The sequence below is a fragment of the Aquarana catesbeiana genome, linkage group LG03, assembly GCF_042186555.1.
Source record: "Aquarana catesbeiana isolate 2022-GZ linkage group LG03, ASM4218655v1, whole genome shotgun sequence".
Taxonomy (NCBI): domain Eukaryota; kingdom Metazoa; phylum Chordata; class Amphibia; order Anura; family Ranidae; genus Aquarana; species Aquarana catesbeiana.
Genome location: NC_133326.1, coordinates 322928298 through 322946516, shown reverse-complemented (window position 1 = coordinate 322946516; position 18219 = coordinate 322928298). Strand labels below are relative to the sequence as shown.

The following is an 18219-nucleotide window of genomic DNA, read 5'->3' as shown; positions in this document are numbered from 1 at the left end:
CCTAACTTTTTTTCTTTAGTAACAGGAAGGCTCAGTGATGCTACAAAAAGCTGGTGCAACTGCAGCTTCAGATCTCAAATTTTTTCATCAAAACAAGTCATTCTGAGGGCCAGTGGCTCTGATACAATGGACCAGATTTATGCTTCATTGAATTGCACTCTGAAACCACAGATCAGGTGAAGCCTTGTTAAGTACACTTCATTCTTAGTTTCCTTTACTTTAATTTGCCTATTTTCTACTTTTTGAAATATCTTTTTTTTTCTGCAAATACAGTAGGTATAGAAAAGAACCCCCCCCCCCCCCCCTTAAATTAATCACATTTTATTTGTGTGTAGCCTGAAATTAAGACATACACAGTTTTTGTTTTATCCAGCTGTATTTACTAGTGCAACTTATAACATCCAAGTGAAAGATATCACACCAACATGTCGGATGGAAAAAGGATCACCCCCTTATATCAGTATTTTGTTTACCTTTAATTACAGCCTTTAGCAAGCACACAACAAAAATTACCACACAGTGGTTGAAGGAGAAAAAGGTGAATGTCCTTGCATGGTCTAGTCAGAGCCCAGACTTAAACTCCATTGAAAATCTGTGGAATCGATATTCCGTTACGTGAACACTATAGCTACCTGCAGATTCGCCACTTTCTCCAGGGGCTTATAAAATCTTAACCGACTCCTTACATTTTGACCCCCTTCGAGAACTTCTGCAGAGCAAGACCCCAAACCTCGGGTTTAATATCACTGATCTATTCCTCTATTATTACCTCTAAAAAACCACCGACACGACTCTGTCACCTTCAATGGGAAAGGGAACTAGGAAAACAGCTCGATCCGGAGGATTGGCAGGTCATGACTTTAGCAATATCCAAATGCTCAAAGAATGTCATCTTTTTAGAAAATGCCTATAAGATACTTTACAGGTGGTACTACACGCCTGCTAGACTGGCCCGGTTCATTCCAGCCTACTCTCCCTTGTGCTTCCGAGGGTGCTCCCAGGAGGGCACAATGTCGCACATCTGGTGGACCTGTCCGAGGGTACCCAGATTATGGATTAGAGTTTACTCCCTCCTCCAAAGCATACTCCATGCTGACCTCAAAAAGGATCCGTTCGAGGCACTTCTCTGCAAACCAATTGCGGAGCTGCTTCGCCCGGAGCGCCAGCTGGCTCTGCATCTCTTTACTGCAACCAAACTAACGATAGCTAGGGCATGGAAGACACAGACACTAAGTTATGAGGCGGTTAAGAATCGCATGGATGATATAATGGTTAACGAAAAGCTGACCGCTGTCCTTTCGGACACTCATGATAAGTTCCTGAAGGTATGGAGGCCATGGGTCGAATATACTAAACCCACTAGATTTGATACCACCTTCTTCGGATTTAATGCACTTTTGCTCCCCACCGCGGGGACCCACCCTCCCCCCTTTCTTCCTCTTTTCTCCTTTCCCCTATTCTTTACTCCTCCCTTCTCAACTAATCTCTGCCCCTAGCTTTTCTTTAACCTCCCTTTCAAAAATGTTTTCAGCCTCTGTTATATTCTTATTGTTTTGTTTTTCTCTGATTTACTAGCATACTTATTTTATTTATAAGATGCTAAACTTTTTGTTATGTTTATTCATGATGCATTATCTACACTGTTAAACTGTGAAATTGCTATGGTTATCAATAAAACCCTTTGTAAAAGAAAATCTGTGGAATGACTTGAAGACTGCAGTACACAAACTGTCACCATCAAATGTAACTGAACTTGCGCAGTTCTGCAAAGAAGAGTGGGCAAATATTGCAGTCTATATGTGCAAAGTTAGCAGAGACATATCCCAACAGACTAAAGGCTTTAATTAAAGCAAAAGTTGGTTCAACAAAATGTTCACAGTACACGTAATAACAAATGAATAAATAAAGTGATCTTGTGCAGTTTCTTCAGTGTCACTCTGTGTATGACCTCGTGGTTAAATGGTATAGAGCAATCAATCAATAATTAGTTGCTCTGGATCAGCTCTGGATCAGAGCCTGTAGAAGAAACTCTAGTGACCAGTCTAGATGGACAAGGTGGTCTGGAGTTATTAGCGATACTTCAAGAGCCTGGAGCCTGGATCCCATCAACCCATACATTTATCCATAAGGCCTTCTATTCACATTATTGAGGTGAGAGTTCTGTGAGCATTGAGATGTTTGGTGAAGGCACGCTTTTTGGTGGAAGCTCAACTAACAAAAACTTTATTCATTTTATGCACTATACTTCGACATTTTATTGTATTATTTGCTTTGGTTCACAAATTATTGATTGATTGATTGATTTATACCATTTAACCACAAGGTCATCCACAGAGTGACACTGGAGAAACTGTACAAGATCACTTTATTTATTTAAAACAAAAACTATGTCTGTCTTCATTTCAGGCTGCAAAGCAACAAAATGTGTTTATTTTAAAGGGGGGTGATTCTTTTCTATACCCATTGTATCTGGTTTAATCCCCTTTTCTTGTCTTTTTAATAAACGATATACAAAAGTCTTTATGCTTTATCTTTAATGCTCTAAACCAGAACTTAAAGAACAAGGTAACCTGAACAAGGTAGAGGATATCAACAACCTGGAAGACTTAGTGCTCACTGCTCAGAGTAGATGGGTGCGCTACACGAAAACATGGCTTCCTTGGAACATGTTCATTTATTCAATTTATGACTTCAATACACAGGGTCTAACATATGAATGTATAAACATGAACCACTTGTAACCAAAATACAAAAAAAGGATTGAATTTGACATATGAGATAACACACACATTAAAAAACCATGCCTCGACTTAAAGCAGAACTTAACCCATAACAACTTGATAATGTTCTTTATGTTTTGTATTTTGTAAATTCCCTCCAGCGCTGTTCCTGTTACTTCTTGCCAGAGGCTGTCACTTTGCTAAAGCTCAGAGCCCCTGAGCAACAGTAAATATGTAGGCTGTCAATGGATCAGCCTCTAGTGGCTTTGATTTTCGGCACAATGCTAAAAATGGAGAGCAACTGAGCATGTGCAGAGCAGAGTGAGACAGTGCATTACTGAATTCAACAGTACAGGCACATATTTTTATTGTTTTACATAGTTACTCTTGCAAAAGGGCCAACTGAAGGTATCTAGCCTAGCAGGACTTAATTATTTGTTTCACTTTAAAAACAAATATCCCAAATGGACATGTCCCCCATTACACCCCAACATAACTCATGATCAATATACTAAATCTAAAAGCTAAATTATTGTCCCTTTGCCATCTGTAGGGCTTCCCTCCAATGGTGAGCCATGGGCATCCAAGAAAATCAAAATATTATAATAGTGAAGCTCTTATTCAAATAAGCACAATGAGTAGCATCCTCAAGACCAAAAGGCACAGCATATCTAAATGTATCTTCCAAAATAGTGTCCAACGATTGTATACCATTGATGGATGGACATAGGGACACAGCAGACGTATTCTAGGTAGTGGTACCTCCCTAAATGTCTAATACCTCCTGCTTGGGTTTACACATCATTCAGAGCACAACAGTCGACACCTGCCAAAAAGTGTCCCATTAAAAGAGTCTAGCTTAAGGAGCGTGGCAGGCACGCCTTATGGGTATCTGGCTTTAATGGTACACAAAATGTGTGTATTCCTTGAAACAGGAGGCCTTGAAGTCCCATCCAATCATGACATACCATCATAAACAGACACTGGAGTTGTATAGAACAGTATCATTTTTCATTGTTTTAATGTGTTGCTGTCTTACTGTTATAGAGCGTATGGCTATAAGTGGAGGGTTTCCTTTGTCGGTCACTCTGACTGTTACATTATATTGTCCCTTCAATGTTCTATCGAGATTGCTGGCAACTCTGCAAAGAGAAAATAATTAGCATGTTCATAATTTTACATTCAGTAGATCAATGTAAAATAAGGAAAATGTTCTGTTAATCATTATGTTAATAACTGACCTGATGGAGCCAATGTAAATATTATTTTCATTGATTGTGACGGCAGTGAATAAATTGCCAAGTTGCTGGACTCCACCAGACGAAAAGATAAAATCCACTTTGTCGATGGAAAATAATAGCTCAGCATTTTGCCCACTGTCTTTATCTTGTGCCTGCAAATAAACAAAAAAGAGTAAATATTCTTTACAATTTACATCTGGCCACAGTGGGCAAAATGTCAAGGAGCGGCCGGTCCATAAGGGGTGCAGGGGGGGGGTCAGACTCATAGGTTTCTATGAGGGTTTTTTTTTCAAGCACATGATTAGAACCTGAGGCTCTAATTGGCCTGAATAAGGCTGGGCCACTTGTGACACTAGCGAATGAATATTGGCTTTTGGTTTCCGGCTTCTCCTCCCTGCCAAACAGGACAGGAGGCGGATCTAAAGAAGACCAGATTGGGAGGGAGGAGAAGCCAGGGGAGCCAACGCAAACCTTGGAGGGGTGAGTACGGACCTAGGGGGGTTTGTTTGCCGCATACCCCCCCCCCCCCGAAAAAGTTTAGCACCAACCGCCACTGGTCAATATGCAGATTTGTAAAAAGATGAGAAAAGAAAAGGCTGTTTTTTTTTTGTTATTATACAGGCTTAGCAGTGAGTGTACAATTAGTGTGATTTAGAGGGTGCCATCATGTTAATTACACATTTACATATACGTGCCAGACACGCTGCCCCCTTGACCTCTTACCACATGGCTCTCAAGGTAGGTAGGTTAGCATAGAAAGAAGCTGCTTCCTATGGTGCTATTTGGAGAAGAGTATGAGCTAAGATTGCCAGGGGGGCCCAAAAGAGGAGGCTCCGGGCCGCTGTGTGCAATACCCACAGACAAGGAAAGTATAGCACATTTGTTATTTTAATTTTAAAGAAGAGCCTTTAGAAACACTGAGTGAAACATGGAGGTTGCCATGCTGCAAGTGCTAGTTGCCTGTTTGTATACTAATCCTCTAACTTCAAAACCTACAGAAACTCAGAAGAAGTGTGCAGACAAGGACTTATGACCTTTTCTCTGACTTTTTTTGATATACATACTTGTTCAGGGTCAGTGACTCAAAGTACTGAATGCAGAGGATCAGCAAACTAGCCAGGCAACAAGCATAGAAAGAGTTCAGCAAAATTGCAATCCCTATACCTCTCTAAATAAAGGCAGCAATAGGCAATCTCCAAGTTGCTCTAGTCACAGCTGGATGTCTCAGTGTTCTCTGATCTCTGTTTCTTCTACATATGCTCTACCTACCCCGTAGCAGCTGCAGTGGTTCTTATGTGGTTAGGTGACAAACTTTTATACATATAGACAAATAAGAGAATGCCTGGTATTCTGGCATTTTAGATAGAACATTGCAATTTTACAATAAAAAGAGAAATACCTTCACAGATGCCACTTCAGTGTTGATGACAGCAGTTTCAGGAATAACCACTATAGAGATACAAATCAATTAAACAAACAGCTCAGTCATCATATTTTGGTAAAAATTCTTTTCAAATTGTACATTTGTTATAACAATATAAACAAAAAGTATCAGTATTGTAGAATGCTATATGTAGGTGTGTTTCCTTGATTGTTTGTTTCTAGTTATATTGTGCGACTGTGTTGACCATGTTTTTCCAGGTGAATGCAGCCTCCAAGTGTCCTGTAAAGCTTATCTGCTCAGAAAACAAAGAGATATATTCACACATGTACTCTGGAGCTCAAAAAGTACATGTATATCTGAGTCTTGAAGAGTGAAATTTGTGAGTACTAGGATTAGTATTAATTAGTAATTAGTATTAATCTGCAAGTTATTACTGTCCTGAGTTCACTTAGGGCCCCATTTATACAGCAGTGTAATGGACTTACCATGGCCATACACCTGCTTCAAAAAAGAAAGAAAAAACACCAGCACATTAATAAAATATGTCAGTGTGCTTTACAATGTTTTTTTAAACTGTAGCACCCTCCTAGATAGGCTGTTAGGGTGTTACGTAAATTTAGTTATTTTTAGCTCCTTTGTAGTCATTGGAGCAGTTTATTTTTTTTTTTTGGCTGTTCTGGGTCTGACTATTCTTTCTGCTTTCTAGAGGCTTCTGAAACACAGGGCAGGAAGAATACCAGCCGATCCTTGGAAGGAGTGACCTAGAAGGTGGCTGAAGAGATATATAGTGTGAACTCCATAACTCCAGAACAGCAGGGTCTTCCTTTCTGGGTGGAGGTAGCTACCCCCTCACCTTTGGAAGAGTTCCACTGAGGTCACAGCTTGGGCAAAGCTGGGGGGACCTGCACCTAAGGATAGCCTCAACACCCCTAAGACTTCATCTGACAGATCCAGTCTTCAAAGTCCCACTAGAAGGCATCTGGTGAAAGCTGAATGGGCATAGCTTCTCCCTGGCCAAAGAGTAATGGGACCGAGAGAGCCTGATCACCAGTCAAAGTCATGTGACTAGGCTTTCCTCCAACACTATGCAGGACACCTCAGAAGCCACGCAATGGACTACATTTTGTGAATGACTTACAAAACAAAGGTGCAGAGGAGAATAGAGAGTGGATAGCAGTATCTCCTCTCCTCTTGCGCAAAATCATGTTTATTAAGTTCTAACTGACAGTTCAAGCTCTAATTAGCAGTTGTGCTTTTACCAACAGCTCTCTTTATTGGAGAGTGAGATCCATTACCCACAACTAGCTAACAGGTCTATGCACTATGAGATGCTGTCACTTGCTAAGAGTTATCAAACACTAACAAACTGTTATAAGCATAAATCATTTGCAGAACAGAAAGTAGAAGTTATATCAAAGCTGCACATTGAGCTTTCTGGCAATGTTATTTAAAGAAAGATTGTGCCTACAAACTTGTTAAAAGTCTTTTGACCCTCAGTTTTTAATTTTAACTGGCAAAACTATAGTAAGCAAGTTCCTATAGAGTAAGTCTGTGTTCTAACTTACCAAATGCTTGGGTGATTTCCATGAACTCTGGAGCATTGTCATTGGCATCTACTATGAGCACTCGTTGGGTCACTAAGCACAGATAAGGACAATATGTTATTACATAATACAGTGTAAATTAACTTTTTTTAAAATATATATATATCTTCTATCCAATTTGTACTAAACAGCTACTAATGACATTTCAGGAGCTCAAAGTAACACTAAACTCTGGTTTAAAAAAATATCTATTCAAGGATGTAGTCTTGACTCAGAAAGTACCTTCTTTTGCTTTAAGCCTCCTCCAAAATTTCAAATTCCCCTTTTTTTTTTCCTGCTGTGACCTGACTTCCTGTTAGAGGTCAGCAATGCTTGTTCTTCATGGTTCAACTGTATGTAGGACCTTACCAACCCTCTCTTGTTCCCTCCTGAGATGGACTAGGGACTATGGGATTTGTAGTGTGCATACAGCAGTGCACATGATCGCACCTAACATGCACTACTCGTTCCAAAAATATGGAAGCGAGGGTGTAGAGGAGATTAATGAAAAATAGATTACGGGGCTATTAAGATGTGTATGAGTTATTTTTAGAGAATGAGGATATTGTTTAGTATCACTTTCATGCAAATTATTAAATATAGACCAACAATAATCAAGCATATTGTGTACTCGATCAGTGACCTATGTGGCAGCTATATCATTTTTCTGCAGATAATAAATCCCAGTGATTTTAGGTGTATGTCTGTCTGACTGTAATTGATTTGCAAATAAAAGATCCTTAAATGGTTACTAAGCAATAATATTGGTGAGACCATTGTTGCTGTATCTGTCTCCAAGAAGTGTCAGCTTGTCCTCTACACGCAACAGCATGTCTATCTGGTCGCATTGCTCATAATCAACATCTTCAGTATAATTCACAAATAGCCGTCCATCAGGTGCCAGCCACAACCATTCATAGCAAATGCTGCCTACATCTTTGGAATTCTTATAGCAGGAGACAGACAATGTCTGGAATTCAAGAAGATGGTCTGTGTCGGGATCCGTGGCATTCAAGAGTGCTACCTGTTCTGGATCTCCTGTCCTATTTTCAACAACATAGAGATCCACCAGAGTTGACTGGTCGATAGATGGTGGTTCATCATTGAGATCAAGCACTTGTACAAAGACTGTGGTATCTGCTGTGTGACTGATGCCTTGAAACCCATAATCCTGTGCTTCAACAATTAAAGTGTAATTCTTCTGCTGTTCATAATCAAGTTTGACTTCAGGATCTACGAACAGCTGCCCAATATAGTGGCCTGAACTGTTGGCCTCTTTTTGTCCTCGAATGATAAAGTTTCCAGATCCGCCTTGAGAAATACGGAAACTAATACGGTTATTTATTTCAGTCTGATCTGCATCACTGGCTTCAACTATCCCAACATAGGCCCCTGAAAGGCAGAATGGGTATTAATTAGCTATGATTGTATAAATACATCATAATACATCTTATATCATTTGCTTTAACGATAATACATGAAATGATGCCCAGGTACAAGGCATTGCTACCGAATATGCCCATCAGGCTGGAATTGCGCTAGTTAGTGTTGTGATAGATAGTCACATATTTGAACATCCATTCAGGTTTTGCAGTATGATTTGCTGTGGGTGTGCAAATTTGTAGTTCCACCCCAGCAAACAACAATGTTTAGTAATAGTGAAGAAACAAAAAATATATGTATATGTAGCAAAAACAAAGTTAACCACTTGCCGACCGCCCTATAGCAGTTTTACTATATATACGTGATCCTGCACTTCTGTGTATCAGGCGCGAGTGCCGTATAGCAAAAAATTTCCAGAGCTGAAGTGGTTAAGCCACTTTACGCAATAGCGTATCATCATAATCTGGTAAGAACTTACCTTCTGTACTTTCATTAACAGAAAATCTATACTCTTCTTGAGTAAAAATAGGAATGTTGTCGTTTAAATCCTGAAATATAAATTAGTATATTATGTTAGTTAGAAGTCATAGCAGTGTTAGTAGTAAAAGAAACAGTATTAAAGCTGAAGTTTGTAGGCAAATTGCAGCGGGACTCCCCCAAACTGCAATGGTTAAATGCTCATTTTTATGTAGGGGACAATAAAAAGTCATTTTACTTATGTACCCCTCACACCCCCCACAGCCAGCATTCTCTAATTTGCGCTAGGTTGTGAGCAGGCCCTCTGCATCATCACTAATAATGCAGGACTGCTGGAGCTGCCTTGTATGTGACTGACATGCTTAGTGCAACTGCAAGACCAAGCACCAAAGAGAAGGCACTTTAGTCATACCAGTCATACAGAGAAAGGAAGTCTGTGGGAGGGAGGAATAATATAAGTAAAACAGTTTTTTAATGTTCTTACAGAACTCCCCCTTTATTGTAAGGATTGTTTTACAATTTCCCCAAAGCTCAGCTTTAAAATAGTTATAGATTTCTAGTTCTACAAGCTGGACCTTGAGTTGTTGCTGGATTCCAATAGCACGTCAACAGCAAACAGGCCCATGGAGTGGTGCTGTTATACCTTTTCCCCCAAAGAACTTACGTAATTTCTTAACAAATTCCCAGGCTTGCTTTGCCTCTCATGCAACATGAGCTAACATCATCATAATTAATAAACTGACCTAAAAGTAAACTTTACCTAAAGGGATTGGATCAATTTTAGGTGTAATTCCTGCTTTAAAATGTATGCTTTTTCCTTTTTAAATCATTTTTTTACTATTTCTACAAAACTTTTAGTTTACATTATGAGAGCAAAGCAGTAGACATACTGTATGCTCTCGGATTGTTTCTTTCAAACTGATACTCTTTACCAAGTCAGAAAAAACAGAGAAAGGACTAATGTGGGGTGAGGTGAGTCACTCCTCCGCCTCTTCACTTTGGCCTGTAATTTGATTTTTATCTATTGAGCTCTGTAAATGTAGCCCAAAGGGGCTGCTGAGAATGTGTCCAGGTCTCCCTTATAAGTATAGAAGCTGACAGTCACAAGCACTGTTTCATGCACACTGACAATGCAGGTTTCAGTCTAGGGGATGTCTTAGAATTTATTGCTGAGTAACTTGAAGCAGGAGAGGGGTTCAGGGATCAGGATACTCCAAACAATAGCAACAATAACAGGAGGACAGCTTCTCTCCAATCCATCCTCAGCAGCCTTTCCTGGAGATAACAAGGGATGGCCAGTATATCTAGGAATCCAAAAGCAGTCCCAAGCCACAAAACATCCTCTGGCACTTAAGTAGTTCCCCTGCAGCACCTGCACACCCAAGAGTCCACAGAAAGGTCTTCATATGCAATGTCCCAGGAGTTGTCCACCACCCTGCATCTACAGGCAGCGCCTCAGTGAGGGAGACAAAAGACCCCTCTCCAGAACACTGCCCTCCAGCTAATAATCCCTTAGAAATCTTCCCTAGACCCTTAGCCCATCGCCTTCTGGGGCCCAAACTGCAATTCCCTGTCTTATTAGTCATCTCCCAGGGGCAGCAGCCCCAGGAGAACTGAACTCTCCCCAGAAAGGAAAGAACACTCTGGAAATGCCTCCCAACCATCCACCACATCCCCATTCACTAACATCTTCCTCCAAAGACTGGCTGGGGCTTGATAAATATTCATGCTGGTCACCCGACCATCCCTGTCCCATACTCCAGAAGCCTATCCCAGAAGCACGGGTGAGAAATCAAACATCCAGCTAGGAAACCCTGATCATACAAAAACAACAGATTACTTTTCCACTGACTGCTGTGAATCTAAAAACTAAATTTAACTTAGCAGCCACACCAGACATCAAAAACAATTTTTTTTTTTAAACAAAGCAGTTAAGGTTAGCCTGATAAACGTGCAATGAGCCCATAGCACCGCCTGTAGACAGCAAATCATAAATATAAAGCATTTGTATGCTATATTTGATATTTACATCACTAAAAACATTTTTTTTATTTTAAATTATTAATTCAGATCATAAAGGAAGAATTGATTGACTTTTATTTATTTATTTTTTTTATTTCAAGATAAGATTGAAATGTATCCATTATGGATCCATTTCTATGCTATACTTGGTAGTGATTTACTCATAAAAGAAGTTATTGACATGTTTTGTGAAATAAAGATATTTAGTCTTAAGCGTAACATTACCTCAACATTAATGGTTACATTAACTTCTGATGATAGAGAGGGGACACCCAGGTCATATAATTCCACTGTAAGTATAATGCGTCCATTAAGTGTTATATCGATTTCTTCACGATCCAAAGGAGTCAAGCTGGTGATAACACCAGTGGTGGAGTTAATGGTGAAATTTTCACTCAAGTAACCTGGTAGCAACCGGAATCTTATTATGCTGTTATTATTGCCTGGTTCATCATTATCAATTGCCTACAAAAAGCAAAAAAACATCCATGTGAGATAGCAAGAAGAAGAAAGGACTTGCGCATATCATAGTAACCATTAACATGGTTCTTTACCTTAATTTCAATGGAAACCTCCTCAGTGTTCTCATTGACAAATATATTATATGTCCCTATTGCTTCTGGAGGCCAGTCATTAATATCTATTAAAGTGATCTCAAGAAGAGTAGTTCCAGTGGCATTCAATCCATCACGAGCTTGCAGAGTAGCATAATACTGAGAAAGCCGTTCTCTATCTAAAAGATCTCCATTGACCACTGTGATTTCTCCAGTCGAAGGGTTCACTGTGAAAGAGTTAAGTCTAAAAAAAGAAATTGTTACATGTGTATTAAGCTAACCCAAGAAAAATATTGCACAGTTTGAAGATCAGTAAAACATGTACCTGTAGCTGCATATAATACATGTATAGAAGCAGCAGAGTACTTTCTTTTATGTGACAGTGACCAGGCAGCCTAGCTTCATAGGTGCCTAGCTATCAGGAGTTTGATAAGCACATTCACCCACTCTAGCTTCATGATTACATTGATAGTAAACACAGGGTGCGGGATCTAGGAACAGGAAGAGATGTTCCACAGACACACTAAAAAAGTAGGCCTAGGCAAACCGCAGCTGTAGAAGGCTTACCAGAAATGCTACATTATTTACTTACACTGCTTGTGTCCAGGTTTGTTTCCAACTCTAGGCTTAACCCTCTTGTCCCCAATGCTCTCCCCCTCAGAGGTCCAACCCCCTCTTTACTTTTTGAGCATCATGTCTTGATGCTCTCTGCAATATTATATTGGTTTTTCGTGGTGACAAAGGCCTCAGTGGAAGGGTCCAAGATGCCCAGCGCTCTAAGTGTGTCTTCAATCGTCTATGCTGAATAATACTTTATATTTTAAACCACTGTTGGGGGACTAATTAGAAAAATTAGCATGGAGATGGGCTTTAAATAATATTTAAAAACCATTATCTGAACTAAAAACTGTCCGTCTTAAGGGTAGTATCTGGGTATTGATGTCTACAACACATTATATTAGGGACTAGCAAGAGATCAACCCTTACTGGAAGAAAACATTTAGACCAATTTAATTTGACATTTGGTGAATAAGAACTTACAGAGTCATTTTATCTCTTGTGCTGTGAATGAACCATTAAAGTTAGTTGCCCAAAAGAAAAACATGGGCTATTCATTGAATCTGAACTCCAGCCTTACATTCAGTTTTGAACAGTTGTACAGGCTCCTCTCCTGTACTGAATTTGCTTGCTAATTTTACTGCACAGTGTAAGCTTCTCCCACATCATATAGACATTTCCTCACCAGGCTCACTGTCTCTGGACTGCCACTTTTATTAATTAGATTTCAGTTCTTCCAATTATGAAGGCTCTGCATCATGTGTAAGCATTACCTATGGCAGTCTGCTTGCAAGTGGAGTATGCCTTGGAATTCCCACTCCTCCATACTAACACCTACTCATGAAGGCATTTTGATATTTGCATAACTCCTCCTAGGATCCAACCCATGGCTTGTCTCAAGGCTATGACCTCTTAGAAAGAGTACTGAGGATGTTTTTGGAAAGCTATGTACAGCACCCTGTAAGCCATGATCTGCCTGCATTACATAGAGAGACACAGAACTGTCACAGGGTAAAAACTGAAAGATTTTATTCAAAAGTATTCAAAAAGGGTTTTATTCCACAGCATATTAATTAGGGGAGAAACAGGGGAACAGGGAAAAACAAAATTTAGGCTTTAAATTGATACTTTTACAAGATCACTATAAATATATTTTCAGGGACAGTATACACCTTGATATTGAGCTATCTCTTAGCCGTTAAAATATTATTTATGACTCAAGCACATACATACAATATACAGCCTTATTCACTCAGCACATAGGCTGCTTCTTCCTTCGTGAGAGAGTCCTAACTCTGAAAACGAGAGGAATACTGACTTTAAGAAAATCGAACGTGAAAAAAGAACTTGGCTAATAATTTTAATAAACTACCCAATGTAACCTGATTCATTGAGTGCAATTATAGATTACAATATTTTGAAGTGCAGTCATTTTCTATTATATTGTTTTGGTTTATTGCTGAGTTTATAATTCTACTCATCCATTCCTCCCAGGGGATTATTTTGCTATTCTTAGTAAATAGATAGGAAGCTATTTCATATTTACTTGTTTTAAACTTTTTTTTGTACAATCCTTTAATTGCTTCCTGGTTTGTGGCCTAGGCCAAAATGACATCTTCATTAGCATTTTTTTTCTTTCATCTAGAGGAGGTTTTTGTTTTTTTGTTTTTTTTGGCTAAGCATGCTACCTGCCTGTGTGCCTGAGCTAAAGACAGATAGATTCCAGGAAGTAAATGCTACATAAATCATCTGCCCACCGCTGCAAAAATTAAAAGCCAACAGCTACACATATTTCAGCTGCTGACTTTAAATAATTGGACACTTACCTGTCCTGGAGTCCAGCGATGTCGGCACCACAGCTGATGTTTCTATCAGCTGTCGGGTGGTGCCACCTCCATTGCGAGTAAGGGAACCCGGCAGTGTAGCCTTACTGCTTCATGCCGGGAACCCTACTGCCAGGCGGCCGTGGAAGGGGGAGGGAGCCCGAGCGGTGATGCAAATATCTACGGCTGAGGCTCCCGGAAGTGAGAACAGGATACCTGTGAAAGACCCCCCCCCCCCCCCCCCCCGAAAAGTGCCAAATGTGGCATCGGAGGGGGGAAGGAGTATAATGAGCGGAAGTTCCACTTTTGGGTGGAACTATGCTTTAACAAAATAAAGCATGAAGACATGGATAGGTGAGTTTGTTTTAAATTTTAAAAATGAGTTAAATAATGTTTTCACTTTGTGGTGCTCAGATACAGTTCCACTCTAATATTATTTTAATTGTTTTTAAATGTTTCTTAAGGTTTTGGGGAACAATCATGTGAATAAAGATATTTTTTGTATATTAATGATTTTTTGTTTTGTGTTTATGTTTTTCTTTTTTTTTTGTGGGACATCTGAATCTGTTCATAAATTGCTGCTGCTAGTTCAGCATCTGTTAAAAGATTTGACTTTGCATTCTGATTGGAGATCCATTTGGATGTTTTCTTGTTCTAACACTGTAAAATAAGGGTAGTGGGAAAAGTGAGAGGCTAAATTATACTTTTGATATGTAAAGATATATGGGCTTATTTCTTATATGTGGGGAAAAGATACCTTCTTTGATCATAAATAGGTATGAATCACTGTTCATACTTACATGGAGGGTGGTAGTAGGCCATATGTAATTAATCCATATAGTCCAGAGTCAAGGTCTGTTGCCTGAAACAAAAAAAATAATGAGATAACTATTTATTTACCCAGGAACCTATGAAAATATTTAATATGCTGCAGGGTACCAGTCCTTAGCTGCATGAGCTTTAATTTTTCAGCAAGTACAGAAAATACCTGCTGGTTTTGACAGAAATGCAGTGTCCTTGTCGCTTTCTGTGAACTGATCTGATATATCCACCAATGTTATCTTCCTTTCTTGCTATCTTCTGCAAATGACTAATTCCTCCATCCCCATATAATAGAGATGAAGAGCAGAAAAGATGTTTGTAGTCCTTTTCTAACATGACAGCCATGGCTCCATCCATAGCTACAGTGGAGCGAGTGAGGGTAGGCACCATAGGACAGGAAGTGTGCGATTTGCAGGATTAGGAAACTAGGATGCAGCGATCACATCTGAGGACTAGGTATCTGCAATATATTATATTTTTGTTTTTGATTTAGATATGCTTTAGTCAATGTTGGAAAAACATTCTTGCAGATAACTATCTACATTTGTGAATTATATTAACAAATCAATTATGCTCCATTTAATCTTCATAACCCAAACAGGTATCAAGGTAACTTAGAGATTATATTATTTTATGAGGTTACTATTCCTATTCAGACCCGATGTATTAAATGACAAAATGAAACGTATTTGCTGCAGTCAGATACATTCTATGTGCATTAATGTACAGACATGTAAAGGTGTCTTTACACGCAGTGGCAAAACTATCACCGTCGCAGTCCATGCGGCTGTAATGGGGCCCATGGCGGTGTTGGGGCCCAGTTGGAGCAGACTTTAATTGTTCCTTCCCTGCTACCAAGGTTCCAATTTGGCAGTGGGTGTCATATGTGTTCCAACACATGGCACTGATCCTTTAGGAATCACAATATAACAATGTAGATCAATGCCTCCCTTGCTTCAGAGCAGTCTGCCATCAGTGCTTGCACCTGCTGGAGTCCCATCCTACTCTCAGTCATGGACTCATCATATGACCAGGGAAAGTAGGAAGTTTCACTTTCCAACAGCTCACTGTACTAATAGGGGGAAGGGGAGTGGATTATATGCTGCATCCCCCCTTAGCCTATTCATTTCCTCTTAAGGCCCCCAGGCAGCTGCAAACCCTCCACAGTGTCTCCTAGCTCCCATAGTGTCCCCCAGCTTTTATAGTGTCCCCACACACATTGCCTTTAGCTACTACACAGTGCCTATGGGCATATGCTGTGAAGGCATACTAGCTGCATTTCGGAGGATGCGACTGCATGCATACAGGTGCTTTACACAATCTCCAGCACATAATTGTAAACTGCCACATCTTCTAACTCATCTCAATCGGTGGCTGTATGCGCCATCTGTAAGTCCCAAGACAGTGATTATGCGGGCTCTGCAGATTGTACGGTCCTTGTATGCCTGTGTGCATGAAACCTCTGGGCATGGGCGGAGAAAAAAAATGCTGCTGTAGCCAGTTAGCATTTTGTTTTGTACATATCTGAACATGAACACAGGTGCATTTTTGTCAATGGGACAATCACATAGCTGCGTAAAGATCCATAATGCAGCAATGCTCTCAAAGGCAATATAAAATGTTACTTTTGAGTGCAATGATGTGTGTATATGCAAGTATATACAAGCATATGTAAAATGTGTAAATTGAAATACTGGCAGTTAAAGAGGGTGCATAAGAATTTTATGCGTGTGTGCACATTTACACTCTTGTACACATGTATACATAAGCTCTTTACAGAACCAAACATCAATTTTTACTCAGGATCTTTCTGCCAGTCTCTATCAGAAAAAGTATGTGGCTATACATCAGTAAATTAATATGTGCAAGAGGCCTAAAGCTACTCTCACACCGGGGCGGGGGGTGTATTAGCAGTAAATCGCCTCTAGTTTTAGCGGTGCTTTACTGTTGTTTTAGCAGCGCTTTTCAGCCGCTAGCAGGGTGCTTGCAGGGTTAAAAGCACCCATGTTGCAGTGCTGCAGCAGCGCTTTGCAGGCGCTTCGGCAGCGCTGCCCATTCATTTCAATGGGCAGGGTGTTTTGGGAGTGGTGTATACACTGCTCCCAAATCGCCCCAAAAATGCTCCTTGCAGGACTTTTTTTCCTGTCCTGCAAGCGCGCTGCCCCAGTGTGAAAGCACTCGGGCTTTCACACTGGGAAAGCATGAGAGGTGTTTTTTTTTTTTTAGGTGTTATTTTTAGCGCTAAAACGCCTGAAAAGCGCCTCAGTGTGAAAGGGGCCTTAGGCCCCTTTCACACGATCGGACCGTTCAGGTCCGCCTGTCAGTTTTGACGGCGGACCTGAACGTGCACTCCATGTTAGTCTATGGAGCGTCGGATGTCAGCGGAGACATGTCCGCTGACATCCGACCCCGTCCGATCCGCTAAAAGCAGACGGATTGACCCTACCTCCAGGTCCGTCGCTGGCAGATCGGGTGAGATCTGATGAAAACGGACATGCTGTCCGTTTTCATCCGATCCCTCCATAGGCGGCAGCGGCGCCTGACAAGCCCCACCCCGCTCAGTGAGCAGAGAGGGACCTGTCATCCGCCGGCTCAGCGGAGATCAACGGACAGATCTCCCGCTGAGCCGGCGGACCGAGGCGGGCTCCGTAACGGAGAAACGGAGTCCGCCTTGTGTGAAAGGGGCCCAACAAAGAAAGTGTTGTAAGCATACAATGGGAAGTGTAAAGCTCATTGAATTTCTTGCAGGATCAATAGGTATTTTTCAGTATTTGCAGCATTTTTCAGAGACAAAACACTGAGAAATGTTCATATATTACAGAGATTTGCTGAATATGCTTTTCATTATTTTGCCCATGTACACTTTAAATTTTTTTTGTTTTTATAGTGTGCCAGGCGTTCAGTCTATTTGTTCCACTGGGTCATGTTTCAGGAAAAAAAAAAGATAAAAAGACAATACCTAACAATTTAACTTTTATTTTCTCCATCAACTCATCTTCACACAGTTATTACTTTTTGTATCACTTGCTCTTCTCATTTAGATTGTAAGCTCACATGAGCAGAGCCCTCTTAACTCTCTTGTTTTGAATTGTATTGCAACCATAGCATCTCCCTTTATATTGTAAAGTGCTGAGCAAACTGTTGGCCCTATATAAACCATGTATAATATTATTAATAATAGTAGTAGTAGTATGTGTAATAGGATGTAGTACAAAGAATGAATAAACAAATGTAACTAGGGATTATGACCAAACTGAATAACAATCATAATGTATATGCCCAGCATAAAGTTCATTTTATTTACCTTAATTTTTCCTAGACTTGTACCATCTGCACAGTGTTCTTTAACCTCAAGCTTATACAATGGATCGGGAAATTCTGGAATGTGATCATTAATGTCTATCAGCTGGATGATCACATTAGCCATGGAGCAGCAATCAGCTGAATTTCCTGTGTCATTAGCAACAATCTAATGCAGAAAAAGGTAGAAATAAAAAAAGGTTTACGTGGTATCAAAAAGAAGTATGCCATTTATTCAGGGCTACATCACAGAAAAACAGTTTTGATCATTTATTTAGCAGTTATTAGGGATATTGCTGTGTTTATGTGCCATAGACCTTTTATTTACTTCTGTCATTGCAGGTTTCACAGT

General features: G+C 40.1%; 1 protein-coding gene across 1 annotated transcript in view; it reads right to left on the bottom strand.

The window, feature by feature from the left end:
• Positions 1 to 18219, bottom strand: part of CDHR2 (cadherin related family member 2) — a 245259-nt gene that overhangs the window by 80847 nt on the left and 146193 nt on the right. The window contains exons 14-23 of the mRNA XM_073620461.1: positions 17872 to 18036; positions 14546 to 14607; positions 11365 to 11608; positions 11036 to 11275; positions 8790 to 8859; positions 7703 to 8320; positions 6911 to 6982; positions 5361 to 5410; positions 3962 to 4113; positions 3760 to 3862 (exon numbers count right to left, since the gene is read on the bottom strand). Coding sequence (XP_073476562.1) covers positions 3760 to 3862; positions 3962 to 4113; positions 5361 to 5410; positions 6911 to 6982; positions 7703 to 8320; positions 8790 to 8859; positions 11036 to 11275; positions 11365 to 11608; positions 14546 to 14607; positions 17872 to 18036 — 1776 coding nt within the window. The remainder of the gene's footprint in view (positions 1 to 3759; positions 3863 to 3961; positions 4114 to 5360; positions 5411 to 6910; positions 6983 to 7702; positions 8321 to 8789; positions 8860 to 11035; positions 11276 to 11364; positions 11609 to 14545; positions 14608 to 17871; positions 18037 to 18219) is intronic.